The sequence below is a fragment of the Zonotrichia albicollis genome, chromosome 1 (genome assembly GCF_047830755.1).
Source record: "Zonotrichia albicollis isolate bZonAlb1 chromosome 1, bZonAlb1.hap1, whole genome shotgun sequence".
Classification (NCBI taxonomy): domain Eukaryota; kingdom Metazoa; phylum Chordata; class Aves; order Passeriformes; family Passerellidae; genus Zonotrichia; species Zonotrichia albicollis.
In genome coordinates this window covers 69,847,296-69,860,504 of record NC_133819.1, presented here as the reverse complement: position 1 = coordinate 69,860,504, position 13,209 = coordinate 69,847,296, and the positions used below count along the sequence as shown (strand labels likewise).

Below are 13,209 nucleotides of genomic sequence, written 5' to 3'. Positions count from 1 at the left end.
AAATGGAGAACAGTAATGATCAACAGTACTTCTTTTGAAACATCCAGAAAATCAAAAGGCTTATGACGTGGTTTACTGCAATGGTGAGACTATTAGTACAGGTTCAGATGCTCTACTTTTATGCCTTTGCAAAGCAAAGTAACACCTTCAGCAACCACTGCCACCATCTCTTTGCTATCATGTGAATACCGATTACCTTCAAAGACTGTCCTTCAAAGGGAGGCTACAACAGTGACATCACACTGTGTACAGTTCAAAAAGATTTTGGCCCACCTCTTAGGAATGGTGATTTAATGCTCATCTCCAGAAGGCAGCCACAGAGTTTACTACATCTTAACCATCTTAAGTTTGTATGTAGGCCCATCCTTCCATCAAGGATCCTGCTCCTGTCACTAAACAACCCCCTCTTTCAGCACCTTAGATTAAGCCTAGCCGTTAAACCTATCAAGGAGTGGATTAAAAACCTTTTTGTAGACTAGTTAGAAGTTTAGGAAAGTATGGAAAAGTATGAAACTTCTTAGATGTTTTATCTGCATAAATGATGTCCATCTTGAAGACCAATACATAACTTCAGTTATCCAGATGCAGGATGTTGCCCTTGGAGACATGGACATATTTGTCATAACGAATGGGCAGATGAATCAAGTCTGAGAAAGGAATCTCCAGCTCTTTCTATGTAAATCATCCAAAGCCCATAAATGGACCAACGTTTTCTGAATGACTATCTGCTGGACAAAGTAGAACAAAGTAGAACATTGAACTATCAAAGCAGAACATTTGAGAACATTTTAAAAAAAGACCTCTGAAAGACTTTGAAAAAACCCCCAAAACTTTGGTTAAACATGAGTTGACTCAATGGGTTGGTTGATTACATAAATGCGAGGAACTCTGCGCCAACCTGTGCTGTTCTGCGGCAGAGAATGGCTCCCTGGCGTGGCATGGAATAGGAAACACTCACTGGAACAAACACTGCGGTATGACAGAGCACAGTTTGGCATTCCTGTCCTGACACTGGTTTTGTCCCACTCTTCAGCCCTTTTGAGACCAGAAACTACGCCTTGAAGAATTTTCTCTCGAAGAAGTGACTCAGTAACTCGTTCCATCTACCTTTGCATTACAAAGCCTTCCATTCATCAGGTTCATGGCTAGCTACACAGCACTTCATGTGAGGCACCCCAAGACGACACACGAGGTGGCAAGAACAGGTTGTGAGGTGACAAGAACAGGTTGCGGGGTGTAACTAGCCATGGACTCATAAGCAGGTCAACAGTTCAGCTACTTTCTGTTGGCCCATCATCCCACGGAGGCCTTGGCGGGGCCTTCCCAGCTTGGCAACCGCGGTCAGCCGGGAGATGGAAGGCACATATCCGGTGTTGGCAGCCACCGTCGAGGGCTGTTTAGTTTCTTTTACGGCGAAGGCATCCGACCAAGGAAGTTTGGACGGGGAGGAAGCGCGTGCACACGCGTTATACACGGCACCGTGGCAGGGCGATGGACGGGGCGATGGCAGAGCCCGCGGGGAGCCGAGCTCGGAGGGCGGCGGAGGGGCGGCCACGGGGGGCTGCGGGCGGCCACGGGCGGGGGCCCGGCGGCGTGACGCGAGCCCTGCACGTGCGCGGCGCCCCGAGTTCTGCCACCGCCGCCCCGCTCCCAACTCCGCGTCCGTCCCGCGGGCACATCGCACACCCCCGCACCCCCCCCGCTCCCGCTCCCATCACCCGCGGTTTCCCGGGCGCGGCCCCGGGCGCGCGCCCCCGCCGCCCCCCGCGCGCCGCCGGGCTCAGCTGAGCAGACAATGGGAGATCAAAGCCGGGATGGGGTGGGGGGAGGAGGAGAAGGAGCAGGAGGAGGAGGAGGATGGTGCCGGGCGGCGGCACGGGGGGGCGGCTGGTGGAGCCGGCGGGGCGGAGAGCGGTGGTTCGCGTGTGGCGCTGCCTCTCTGCGCTCGATTAGTGTTCCTGGGGAGGGAGCGAGCGAGTGTAGCCGCCGGCGGACGGAGGGGTGCGGGGGGGCGGGGGGGGCGAGCACGCGTGTGAGTTCTGTGTGCGCGGGTGCGCGCGGCTGCGTGCTCCCGCGGGCGCGCGCTCGGGCGCGCGCTCGGGTGCGCGCGCGCCGGGCTGTGTGAGGGCGAGCCGGGAGAGCGAGCGAGTTGCGCAGCTGCCGTGCGCGCACCCCCCCCGCCGCCGCCGCCGCCGCCGCCAGCGCCAGCAGCAGCAGCAGGGGCAGGAACAGGAGCACCTCACTGGCATTTAACGAGCGGAGCTGCTAGTTGCGCTGGAGAGAGACGCGCAGGGAGGAGGAGGAAGAAGAAGAGGAGGAGGAGGACGGGAAGAGGAGAAGAAGGAGGGGAAGAGGAGGAGAAGAGGAGGAGGAGGAGGAGAAGAAGAAGAAAAAGAAGAAGAAGAAGAAGAAGAAGACGAGGAGGGAGAGGAGGAGGAGGCCAAACGGACACCAACTGAAACAAAAGTATTTCCAAACCGGCACCCAACTCCACCTTGTGAGGCTCCCACAGCATGGCTTCCGAGGAACTCTACGAGGTAAGAGCCCCCGAGCTCCGCCGGCCCTGCCCCCGGCCCCGCCGGCCACCTCACCCCACCCCACCGCACCCGAGAGCGTTTTTGTTGCTCCCCGGGAGCGCCGCCGGGCTTGTCACCCACACTTGCAGCGGCTGCTGCCCCTTCCCGCTGGGCCCAGCGCCTGCGTGTGTGCCCAGCCTGGCCCCCCGCCCCCCCTTCCCTCCCCAGTTTTGCTGGAGGAGGACGGAAATGTGACTGAACGGAGGAGACGGCAAAGTGTTACCGTGGCCTGCGCTCCCCCCTCAGTCCTTTCCCCACGTTCACACAACACTTTGACTCCGGGAGGAGAAGGGGGGGTGCTGGATGGGGCGAGCAGCGCTGACAGCCCCGGCAGTGATCACGTCGAAGTGCGAGCCCGGCGCTGTGCAAAAATGTGAGCAAAGCTGAGTTATTGCCTCTATCCGGGCCGGGGGGGGGGCGAGGGGGCGGGGGAGGAGGAGGAGGAGGGCAGAGGGGCTTTCCTCTTGGATTTGTGTCCATACCAAAGTCCTGTGCCACCATCGTGTGCCTTGGCCGTGCGGCAAGCTGCGGCGGTGCAAAATACTAAAATTTAAACTCCTCGGCTCTTCGTGCTCCAGCGATAGGGTTGAGGTTGCGAGAGAAGCCAAAAAGATTGAAAGTTAAGGCTTTGACACGCCATCCTTCACTCGTCACTCGGGAGGTGGTCACAGCGTGTGCTGACGGGAGAGGGAGGTCTTGGGGTGAAGAAGGGAACAAGGTGACAGCCGAACTTTGAGTTTCCTATCTTATGCCTGGCAATTTCACATCCTTGCCCTTAACTGAAAAGCATCATGGTTCTCTTGGATTGAACTTCCTTGTTTTTATTTTTGCAAGAAGTTATCCCCGGGACTGAAAAGCCATTGTTGTTTTGGAGCTGTTCTTGCCTTTTGGTTAGAGAAGTGGCTTCCCAAAACCAAAAATGCTCTTATCTGATAGTTAATATGCATCCAGACAGCGATCTATTAAAAATATATATCCAGAGGGTGGAACTCTTAAGGTTAAAAGGAGGCAGATAGCCTTCAGGACACTTGACAGAAGATGTCTTACCGTACAGCTGGTGCACATGAATCTCTCCTTAATTGAGTTACATCTGTGATGCCATCGGTGAACAAACCCTGTAGAAGTCAGTGTTGGGTGCCCCGGGTGGGCTTGTATTTTAAGCAAGTTGGCTGTCAGCAGAGGTGCTGAACTGATAGACTAGAAAGAAGACCGAAGGCCTGTATTCCCAAGACAGATAAATCATGGTTAATTGCTCTGGCAAGTGTCCCCATCCTCACAAGGTAGCTTAAGTCAGTCGTGAAGGGATCATCTCTGAAAGTTGGAGAGAAATTTAGGAACCTCTCTGCGTCTCAAGGAATTGCCAAAAACTTGCTTTGACTTTGCGAGGGTTGTGTTGAGTTTGTGGAGTTGGGCCTGTAGACTGTGCTGCAGCCAGTTCTTGCTCTTCACGTGTTGCCGTGTTTGATCAAAGATGCACAACGAGATATTGCTTTTGATGGGCACTAATAAATGACCAGGAAAATTCTGCTTGCTGAGCATTGGACTGAGGCTGAGAATGACCATTGTGCATGACTCTTCTTGGCTGTCTTGTGTTCAAAATGTTGACTTGTTGGCTCAGTGGTCTGTGGGGCGCAGTTGTGCTCTGGGCGCGTCGTGGCCATTGCGCAAATGCCGCTCTTGACAAACACCTGAAGGGATACTTCTAAGTTTTAAAAATCTGACACTTTCATTAATCGTGCAAGTGCAAAGTTTAATTAAGGTGCCAAAATAGTTAATGCTTTTGGACTGACATGTGGTCAAGCTGTCTCTTTTTTCTAAATTGTTGCTCATTTTTGACAAGTTTTGTCTTATAATGAATTTTCTAGCCATGTCTGAAAAACCATAAAATAATAAACGATTTCAATATAGTGAGCACTAATTTAGGAAGGACGTAGCTGTGAGTAGACATGAAATGTTACTTTTTAAGTAATTTAAACTGTTTTGTGAACTGCCTGTGTTATTGATGGTGGGTTTACTTCTGTTTCATGGTTGTCTTATTTATAGGTCATGCCATTCAATATCGTTTGAATCTGGTGTTTGAAATCTGCTGCCATTTGTTATACTTCCATTTTTCCTTCTTGATCTTGATCTAGTGTCTTGATCAAAAAAATGTTGTGTAATCTATTTGCAATTGTTAGCTTAAGTATGAATGCCAACTATTTCTGCTGATATGTGTCATGGTTCTTCCAAAATACAAATGAAAAATTCTCTTATAAAAAATGACAATAAGTTCGTTTTTCTTTTTTTTTTCTTTTTTTTTTTTTCAATCTTAGTGCATTCACTTATTTGTGGGATTCTTTTTATTCTGGATGTCATCCCTGAAGTGAGGGAGCTGATCTCTATGTAGGCCGGTGATTTCAAATTCAAAGATCAAGACCTTAAATCTACTAATGGGTTGGCAGTGTGACTGGGGCTGGCTGTGTATCCTCAATGTCATTTGTTCCCATGCATTTTAGAGGTTGTGGTGGTGATGACTACCTGCTATTTTTTTCCCTTTTTTTTCCTTATTTTTTCTTTTTTTTTACTGGGGTAGAAACATTGAAGAGACTGTTTTCTAGATGAAAAATGCAGCTGTTGGTAATGTTACCAGCCTCTGTAGGTGAGGCAAATAACATACTTTTTGTGTTTTCAAGTTTGTTTCTTCAAGGGACAAAGTGTTTTTTAGTGAGGTGGACAGACATGGAGAAGTTGGCAAATAAGACAGGTGAAGGAAAACGTAAGAAAAGGCGCACTGGGTTTTTATTTCTGCAAGTTTGTTTCAACAGGCGTTGACATCTTATGGCACTTCTCTTTGTATGTGCCTGCTGGGATTTGTTAGTGTGGTTTTTGAAAAATCCTTTGAACAGCCTTTGGGCAAATGGTAGGGTTACCTTCTTCTTCAATGTGACAACTTTCCTTTGGCTTACTGACCTGTTTCCCACTAAACATTGTTACTTGTTCTCATCATCTTCACTGGAGTAATTAGAAGTAGACCTCATTTCCAAGGTTCTTTCAGAAGCAAACTATGTTTGCTCTCTCTGCAGTAAAATCCCTTGACCTCCTTTGGCAAACTCTTGCAAGTGATGTCTGAAGTCATCCTAAGTTGTGGTTGGCATGACAAGTTTGTTTGATGAAATGTGGAAGTTGTTCCATACAAGTGCTCTGTGGGAGAGCTGTGTGCTAGCCAGCAGGTCAGATGTACCAAGTCGTGGTCAGTGGACAACAACCAATCTGTGCTCAGTTGGGAAGAGTCTCTTTCTCATAAAATTTAATATTTTGTTTTCGTATTAAGTGAGGTGGAAATGCATTGAAGTTCTCTACTGTTGGACATGGTGTCTAGTCAAATTACTGAGTGTTTCTGCCTTTCCTCAGGGAACTGCTGGTACAGCTGATACCCATAATATACATGGCCCACTGGATCCATTTGTGTAACTCTGGCTAGGCTTGGGCCATGCTTGCTACTCACGTCAAAACATTTTTATTGGGTTTTACTGATAAGTAAGCAAAACAGTTTGTGTGAACTTTGCTAGTGTACCTATGCCTTGATGCCTTCTCTTTACTCTGTGTTTCACATTGGCATTGGTCATAAACCCAGTGTTTTAAGGTGTCTTAACCAATTTCCATTTAAATATTACAGATTAAGATACTGAAAGTCCTGTACTTCAAAATTATACATTTTTGTATGCTTTATAAAATGGAAAATATATATTTTTTTAAAACCTTCCATTGCCTTGCAAAAAACATGCATTTTTTCATATTGGTGTCTAATATCCTCAAGGTGATACTTCACTTCCAATGATGATTCAGTACTTTTGGTTTTATTTTTAGAACTAAAGCCTTTGACATTAAATTATACAGATACAGTGAAACTACAAACTGAAACAAATTTCAGGAGCAACTGGCTGAAGTGCTATGGCCTGACATTAAGCTATGTGTCAGGTTTAATCACCTAATAAGTAAGCCCAAAGACACGTATTCCAAGAAAATTTAAGCTTTGTGTGTAGAGTAGTGGCCACAAGTCAACAAAAGTGATCCTGTGGGCTGTTCTTCATTGTGCGTGCTTGTCTTTTAAATGATAGAGTGTAGAAAACTGTTGGAGAAATGCTGTCATTTTCTTGAAAATTTGATACTGCATAGGAATTATTCACTTAAACCCAAAGTTTCTCTCATGGCCCTAGGAACACTGCAGCGATCGAATCTTCATCATGTTTTGTGTGCATTTACTGGAAAGTTTAAACATTTGTTTTGCTTAAGTTAACTGAAAGGATAAATCCATTATCTGCAGTATGCAGCTTGGAGTTGTAGTTTTTAATGGCTATTTGATGAAAAATTACTATTAGCAACAAATCAGAATTGGCTGTATATTCAGGCAATAGCCTTTTTTTTCCTCATTGCAATGGGTTGTTTTCATTCAACCTATCTTGCAGGAATTCCAGATTGTCTTGGGATCTGTCTTCTGTTGCTTGTTTCTGATGTGCTGATGCCCAAGACCTTGGTTAAAGATCTTGTTCATAAGGAGGGACTTACAGTCATTGAGGTGTAATGCCTAAGTTTTTATGAGTTTATTTTGACAGCTGGTGTAAATGCTTGTTTCAGGAGAAGTAAAAGACACAAATTTGCTTGACTGACCCTACCCAACTAAGTAAGACTAGGAATTTACATCAGATGTGTTTGTGCTGCTTCCACTCCTTAGGAAATACACATCTGACTTCCAATAGAGTTGAGGATTAGCTGTTCATCCTCCACGGGTGACTTTCACTTCTTTAAACCAGAGCACAAATGCAAGAGCACTGCAGGAGTGGAGCCATCCCATTTAGTGTAAGAAACTTGACTTTTCCATGTTCCTTGCCAAGCTGCTTTTAACCAGCTTGATTAGCCCCAGAACTGTGGACAAAATTGAGGAGTAGTGCCCTGTCTTCTGGGGCAGCTGCAGGGGAAGTGCTTGAGCTGCCCCGGGGGTTTCTCCAGTGTGCCCTGCCCTCCATGGCGCTGCTGGGCTGCTCCCAGGGAGAGCTCAAACACACGCAGGGAAAGGAGGGAACCTCTGTCTGTGTCCTGTGTGGAACACAGATGGCTCAGATATGGAGATGGCTTAGCAGGTTTTATGCACAAAACTCCTTCGTATGTACATGCACAAAATCAGTATAGTAAAAATAATGCTTTTAATTTTTCATGTATTGCTTCTTTTGAATTGCTCATGTCCATCACAGACCAAAAAAAAAAAAAAAAGGAAGGGAGGGAAAGTGGGAAAGAGATGTCTCATCCATAAAGCCTGCGAGGCTCTGATAATTCTTAACCTTCACAGTCTGTCTTTTACTGTGATTTAATTTATTGAGTTTTTTGGTCAACCAGAGATTTATTACTGTGGTGCCAGTCACGTTTAGAGTCACAGAACAATTACTTCCAACTTGCAAGACTGTACTATCACAGAAGGTTGCTCCACTATGCTGATGTTCAGTACCTCTTGAATGAGGATAAATTATCAGACACAAAGAACTTAATGAGACATGCCACAGCCCCTTGTTCTTCAGGAAGGCTGGCGTAGCTGGAACAGCATCAGGGTTGCTGTGTCCCTTTTAGACTTCTCAGTAGGTGCAGCTTCATTTCTTCCTGGCTGCTGCAGCATTTCTGATCTGTGTCAAAGCAGTAGAAAAAACCAAGTTACTAACAGTTATGCTTTCATCTTATTCAACCAGACTATGTGATAACTGGATGTGCAGATCTGTTGGATATAACACAGAAGCAGCCCTATAATGCCACTCTTATTCTTCTGTAATAAATTCCAAATCTGCTGTTACTGGGCAGTGTATTATTTTAGTGTATCTGTTGGAAGCACAAGCTCCACAAACTGTATTTGCAGGGTAAAAAGGGATGCACAAGTCTCTCCCTGTTCTCTTCTATGCCTTTGAGGTTTTGAATGGCTGGATGCCATGTGATAGATATTATGGGTCAATAAATACAGAGTTGGTTATTTTTTTAATCTTAGAAAAAAAATTTATATTTATATTTATAATCAACCCACCATGTGGTTTCTCCGACAGTATGCTGCTAGTCCAGAAAATACCTTAAAAGTACAGTATTTTATATTATCAGATGTAATTTCCAGAGCTGTAGTATCTCTCTAGGAAGAGCTTTTATTTTTTTTGATTTCTGATGAGCTTTTAATATTTACACGCAAGAATTTTTTGTGCTCTTTGAAATTATTTCTTTGAACTTCTCTCCATATTACTTAGAGGAAAAGAAAAGTGGCATGTTTCTGGTTCAGTACACTGTAAAGGCAAAAATATTTACTGTTTTCATAAACATCCTCATAAGATTTACATGTGTCCCTAATGGTGACCTGTGGCAGATATTTTTCAAGGCATCTATTCATATGTATGGATACATGGGATGGATGTGGATTAAAAAGCATATTTTAATCACAGATCTACATTTTTAAGTTACTTTAAGGCCACATTGGTAGGATTAATTGTAAAATAAAGCAACTATTTTCTAAGTATCTTTTAACTGTAAATTAGTTGTATTGAATAGTGGAACTATGTAACTCAGTTTTCTTGTGGTTCTTCAGTGAGGCTTCACATTTTATTATCACAGTACACACAATGAATTAGTAAAGCTCAGATCAAATCTTTCTTCTTGGCCATGTTAAGTCTGATGGTTTGTTTCATTTCTTTTGTGGGGAAAGATAAAGTATATATTCAAGTGGCCTAACCACATTTGTAGTTGTGCTTCTCTAACTCTTCTGCCCCCACAGTTTGTTACACCTTTTAAGGAAATTAAGTGTTCATTCTTTGCTGATTGTCATAGTAGCAAATGAAAAATCCAAACTCTGTTAACATTTTTTTAATATCCTGGATTGAAAGGGAAGGAGCTCTTCTCTTCTCTTCTCTTCTCTTCTCTTCTCTTCTCTTCTCTTCTCTTCTCTTCTCTTCTCTTCTCTTCTCTTCTCTTCTCGTTTGGGTTGGTTTTTTGTTTAAATAACTTTGTGATTTTCATTTTGCAGAGACATTTAAATACTTCTCTAAGCATCTTCACTTGCTGTAAAATACTGGATTATGTAAATTTGCTTGGTTTAGGGAAAAAATTTTGGCTTTATTTTGGAGACGACACAGTTTAAAACAAGTTGTGGGAAGTATATTGTGATGTATTTATCACAGGAAAATGTTACATGTACATTTTGTAAATACGAATGTAGGGTAACCATTGAGGTACATTCTTAAGAGTGTTGAAATGGATATATATCAACTTCAAAATACTTTTCAAGACTATGATGTGTTGAATGTTGTTTTCAGTGGATATTCAGAAGTGGGTAATTTATGAAGTTCCTTCCATTAAATGCAGCTCTTCAATGAAGCATCATCAGGATATCGATAACATTTTTGTTACCAATCACTAGACATATGAAGGGTAGAAGCAATTCAAACTATATTTGTGAGAGTTGACTGCAGTATAGTTTAGGTAGTTGTTAAATCATGCTCATTTGTTGTGTTTTGATTTCAGCACCTGATTTTCCCCAGTTCTTTGTATAAAACACAGCTTGTGACAGCACAGTGTGACGATTCCATTTCATTTTTGTGTTGAGGTCACTTACAGAGTTAAAAGCAACAGACCTGGGATTGTGTCTGTAAGAAATAACGGGAATGTAAGGCTCTGTGTACTGACACAAAGGATCCATCCAGTTCAGCACCCCAATTCCTATCACAGGTCCATAATGTCTCACTGTAGAGTGAAAAATGGGAAATATGGCACAGCAATAGTCATTGGGAGCTTTCATGGCTGGCTTTGTTGGGACAAGGCAGATTTCAGCCTTGGTTATAAAATACTGGCAGCATAACCTGAGCTGCCCAGATGTTCCAAGCCCACATTCATTACCTGTGCACATCTGCCAGGGGCTTGTGGCTGCAGGCCACAAATACATTGTTGTTCCTGAATTCTGTGTTAACTTGAACTCAGATTTTTCAAGAAGAGGTTGTTAGTGCATGTGATCAAACAAAACAAACATTAACTCTGTGTAAAACTTCAAGTCATCAGCTTGAGTTGTATGCTCTAGATACCTACAGAGTCTTCAGCACAGACTTGAAGACTTGATGTGCTGACGGACTGTATGCCAAAATAAGTCCAGCTGGCAGCTGTGTGGAAGTACACTCAGCCTAGAAAATTTGGAGAGAGGAATGTGCCCACAAAATAAGACAAATTGTAATAGCACTTGTAATAATAACTCTAGGAATTAATCTCATTATTTGAGTTAGTACTGTTTTGTAAGTATAAACCATAGTAGATTGTACCGAAGTATAATATATAAAGGTTAGGAAGACTGATGGAAAATTTTTTTGAAAACAGGAAAAAACAGCATTTTTTTCTCCTCTGTAGGCTTTTTGCCATGTAGTTACTTTATAACTTAACTCTTAGGTGGCTAGTCATGTTTTCAAGACTAGCACATTTTTTCTCACTTACTTAGTTTACAGATAAGGACAAAACTTGATCTTGAATTAGCAGTGCTTTCAAAGAACAAAGAAACATAAAGTAAGAGCAGTGATGTTTACATCAGACAGAATCTTGAGCTTTTGTTCTTAGCGTATTTTTCTGTGGAATTAGTTTGTAAATATATTTATGCTAAATAGATATATTCACAGCAACTTGTCAGTTGAGTGAGCATTTCCAGCAAAACAATTTCTAATGTTTCCTGAAAATGATGCTTTGACCTCAGTTTGCCACCCTCTTTTGCAGCTGAAGGAGTAACTAACTAGATGTCCAAGCATTCCCAAGTGGAACAGAAGATTTAATGGAGTGCAGTTTCAGGGCAGTCAATCAATTTTCACTTGTGATGTAGCAAAGTCAGAAGTTTAAAAGAGCAAATTTAAACTGTTGGTGCACATCAGGTTTTTTTGTAATATATGTATGTAGAGAAGGTTAAAGCCCAGCTTTGAAATTTTTTCTCCTCTTTGTCTGGTTCATGTGCTTAGTGTTATGTGCTTTGGGTTTTGATTTGATTGTACAAAAGGGAGTGTGTGGAGTGGGAGGAAAAAAGGACACTTGATCTCTATTTGGTTTTAATCTGAAAAAACCTTCCATAAGACAATGTACTACAGAAGTCTAGGACAAGTTTATCGTTATATGACTTTTGAAGGCATTGGCTTCCAGAGAATTAACACTGGCATGAGCTCTGTTTTTACCCAGGTCATCAAGGAATGATCAATAACAACAAAGAATTTTTTTTCCCAAATGCTGAAGGCAAGTAGGTTAACTTCCTGTTTCCAAAGATCCATCAGTGTTTCAGATTCTATTTCACTCCTGTTAGAGGCATCTCTCTTGTATCAGGGCAGCTCCTTAATTGATTTGTTTTTCCTCTCTCCCACATTGTACTCATCAGCTCTCCTGAGGTTTGTGCTTATTTATTTAAACTACCCGAGAATAAAATATTAGATTCTGAATGAGAAGATGGAAATCACTGTATTTGAGGATGCTTCTTTGAGATGAGACACTGTAGGACTGCTAAAACATGGAAGCTGGTGGATCAAGCAGGTGTTGACAGCTTAAGCCCATGACTACAATGGATATTGGAAACCAAATGGATATAAAGGGTTATAACTTCACAAAACTTTAAAACTATACAAAGATGGGATAATCTTCATTTTTTCATAAGCAGGATACACACCACAGGTGTAGGCAACCTGTAGCATACTTTTCTACTTCCTTAACAGTAAAGATTGAATAACTAGGTTTTTGTCTTTTATTGGATTTTTGTTTTAAATGCTTATTGAGGAAAATCACCTTATCTTAAAACACCTTACCTTTAAAAAACAATTCTTTACAAAGATTGATTTAGGTTTTAAGTTCCGCTTTCCTGAAACTGGTGTGATGCAGAAGTATATTGAATAAGATGGTGTTTTGGGGGTTATCTATGCATGCTACAAAACGTGGATTTAGTGGGGAGATAAAATGAGCACTGGGACGTGATATGGTTTCTGTCCCCATGAACATTAGGTTTTGAGCCACTCATAGTGACAGATGAAACTTTACTGTTACTAATTTATAGCTATACCCATATTATTTTCCTACATTTATCCAAATAAAATCATTTGCTATGCTCTGTTCTTCCTACCTTCAGACACTAAAGCACTGATGGACAGATATCAGTTAAGTTAGAGTGTGAGATGTATTTTTTCAATACAAGTGAACATCTTAGTTAAACATTATGCTGGTATTGGTCTGTAAAATGTGAGGTTCTCTGTTGTTGTGTGTTATTTGAATATATTCAGTATTAATTGAATTATCCAATTCTAAGTTCCTTTTTAAAGTAATTACAAACCAGTTTATCCTAAAAAATTCAATCCTTCACACCTAAGCATATATATCTAATCAAAGCTAAGAAATGTAACAAAACTGATTCCTTGCATGCACACAAAGTAATTTCTTTATCATTCTTACTGTCAAGCAAAAATCATGGGAATTAATGAGAGTCATCATTCTAGCCTATATATCTCTGTATATGGGTTTATTATTTCTATTAATAAAATAATGCTTTATTTGGCCCTTTATTTTTTATGTGTACTTGTTTATATTGATGAAGCTGGAACTAAAAGTAACTAAAGTGACTAAAGGTGATTAATTTGGA

The 13,209-nt window shown here is 42.4% G+C and overlaps 1 protein-coding gene across 4 annotated transcripts in view; it reads left to right on the top strand.

Annotated features, from left to right (window-relative positions):
• Positions 1-1,955: 1,955 nt before the first annotated feature.
• CDYL (chromodomain Y like) overlaps positions 1,956-13,209 on the top strand; it is a 104,845-nt gene continuing 93,591 nt past the window's right edge. The window contains exon 1 of one of the 4 annotated variants that reach the window (XM_026790211.2): positions 1,956-2,537. In XM_026790211.2, the coding sequence (XP_026646012.1) occupies positions 2,514-2,537 (24 nt within the window). In that variant the 5' untranslated portion in view covers positions 1,956-2,513. The remainder of the gene's footprint in view (positions 2,538-13,209) is intronic. The other 3 variants (XM_026790208.2, XM_014275867.3, XM_005481702.4) reach the window with 3 other exon arrangements.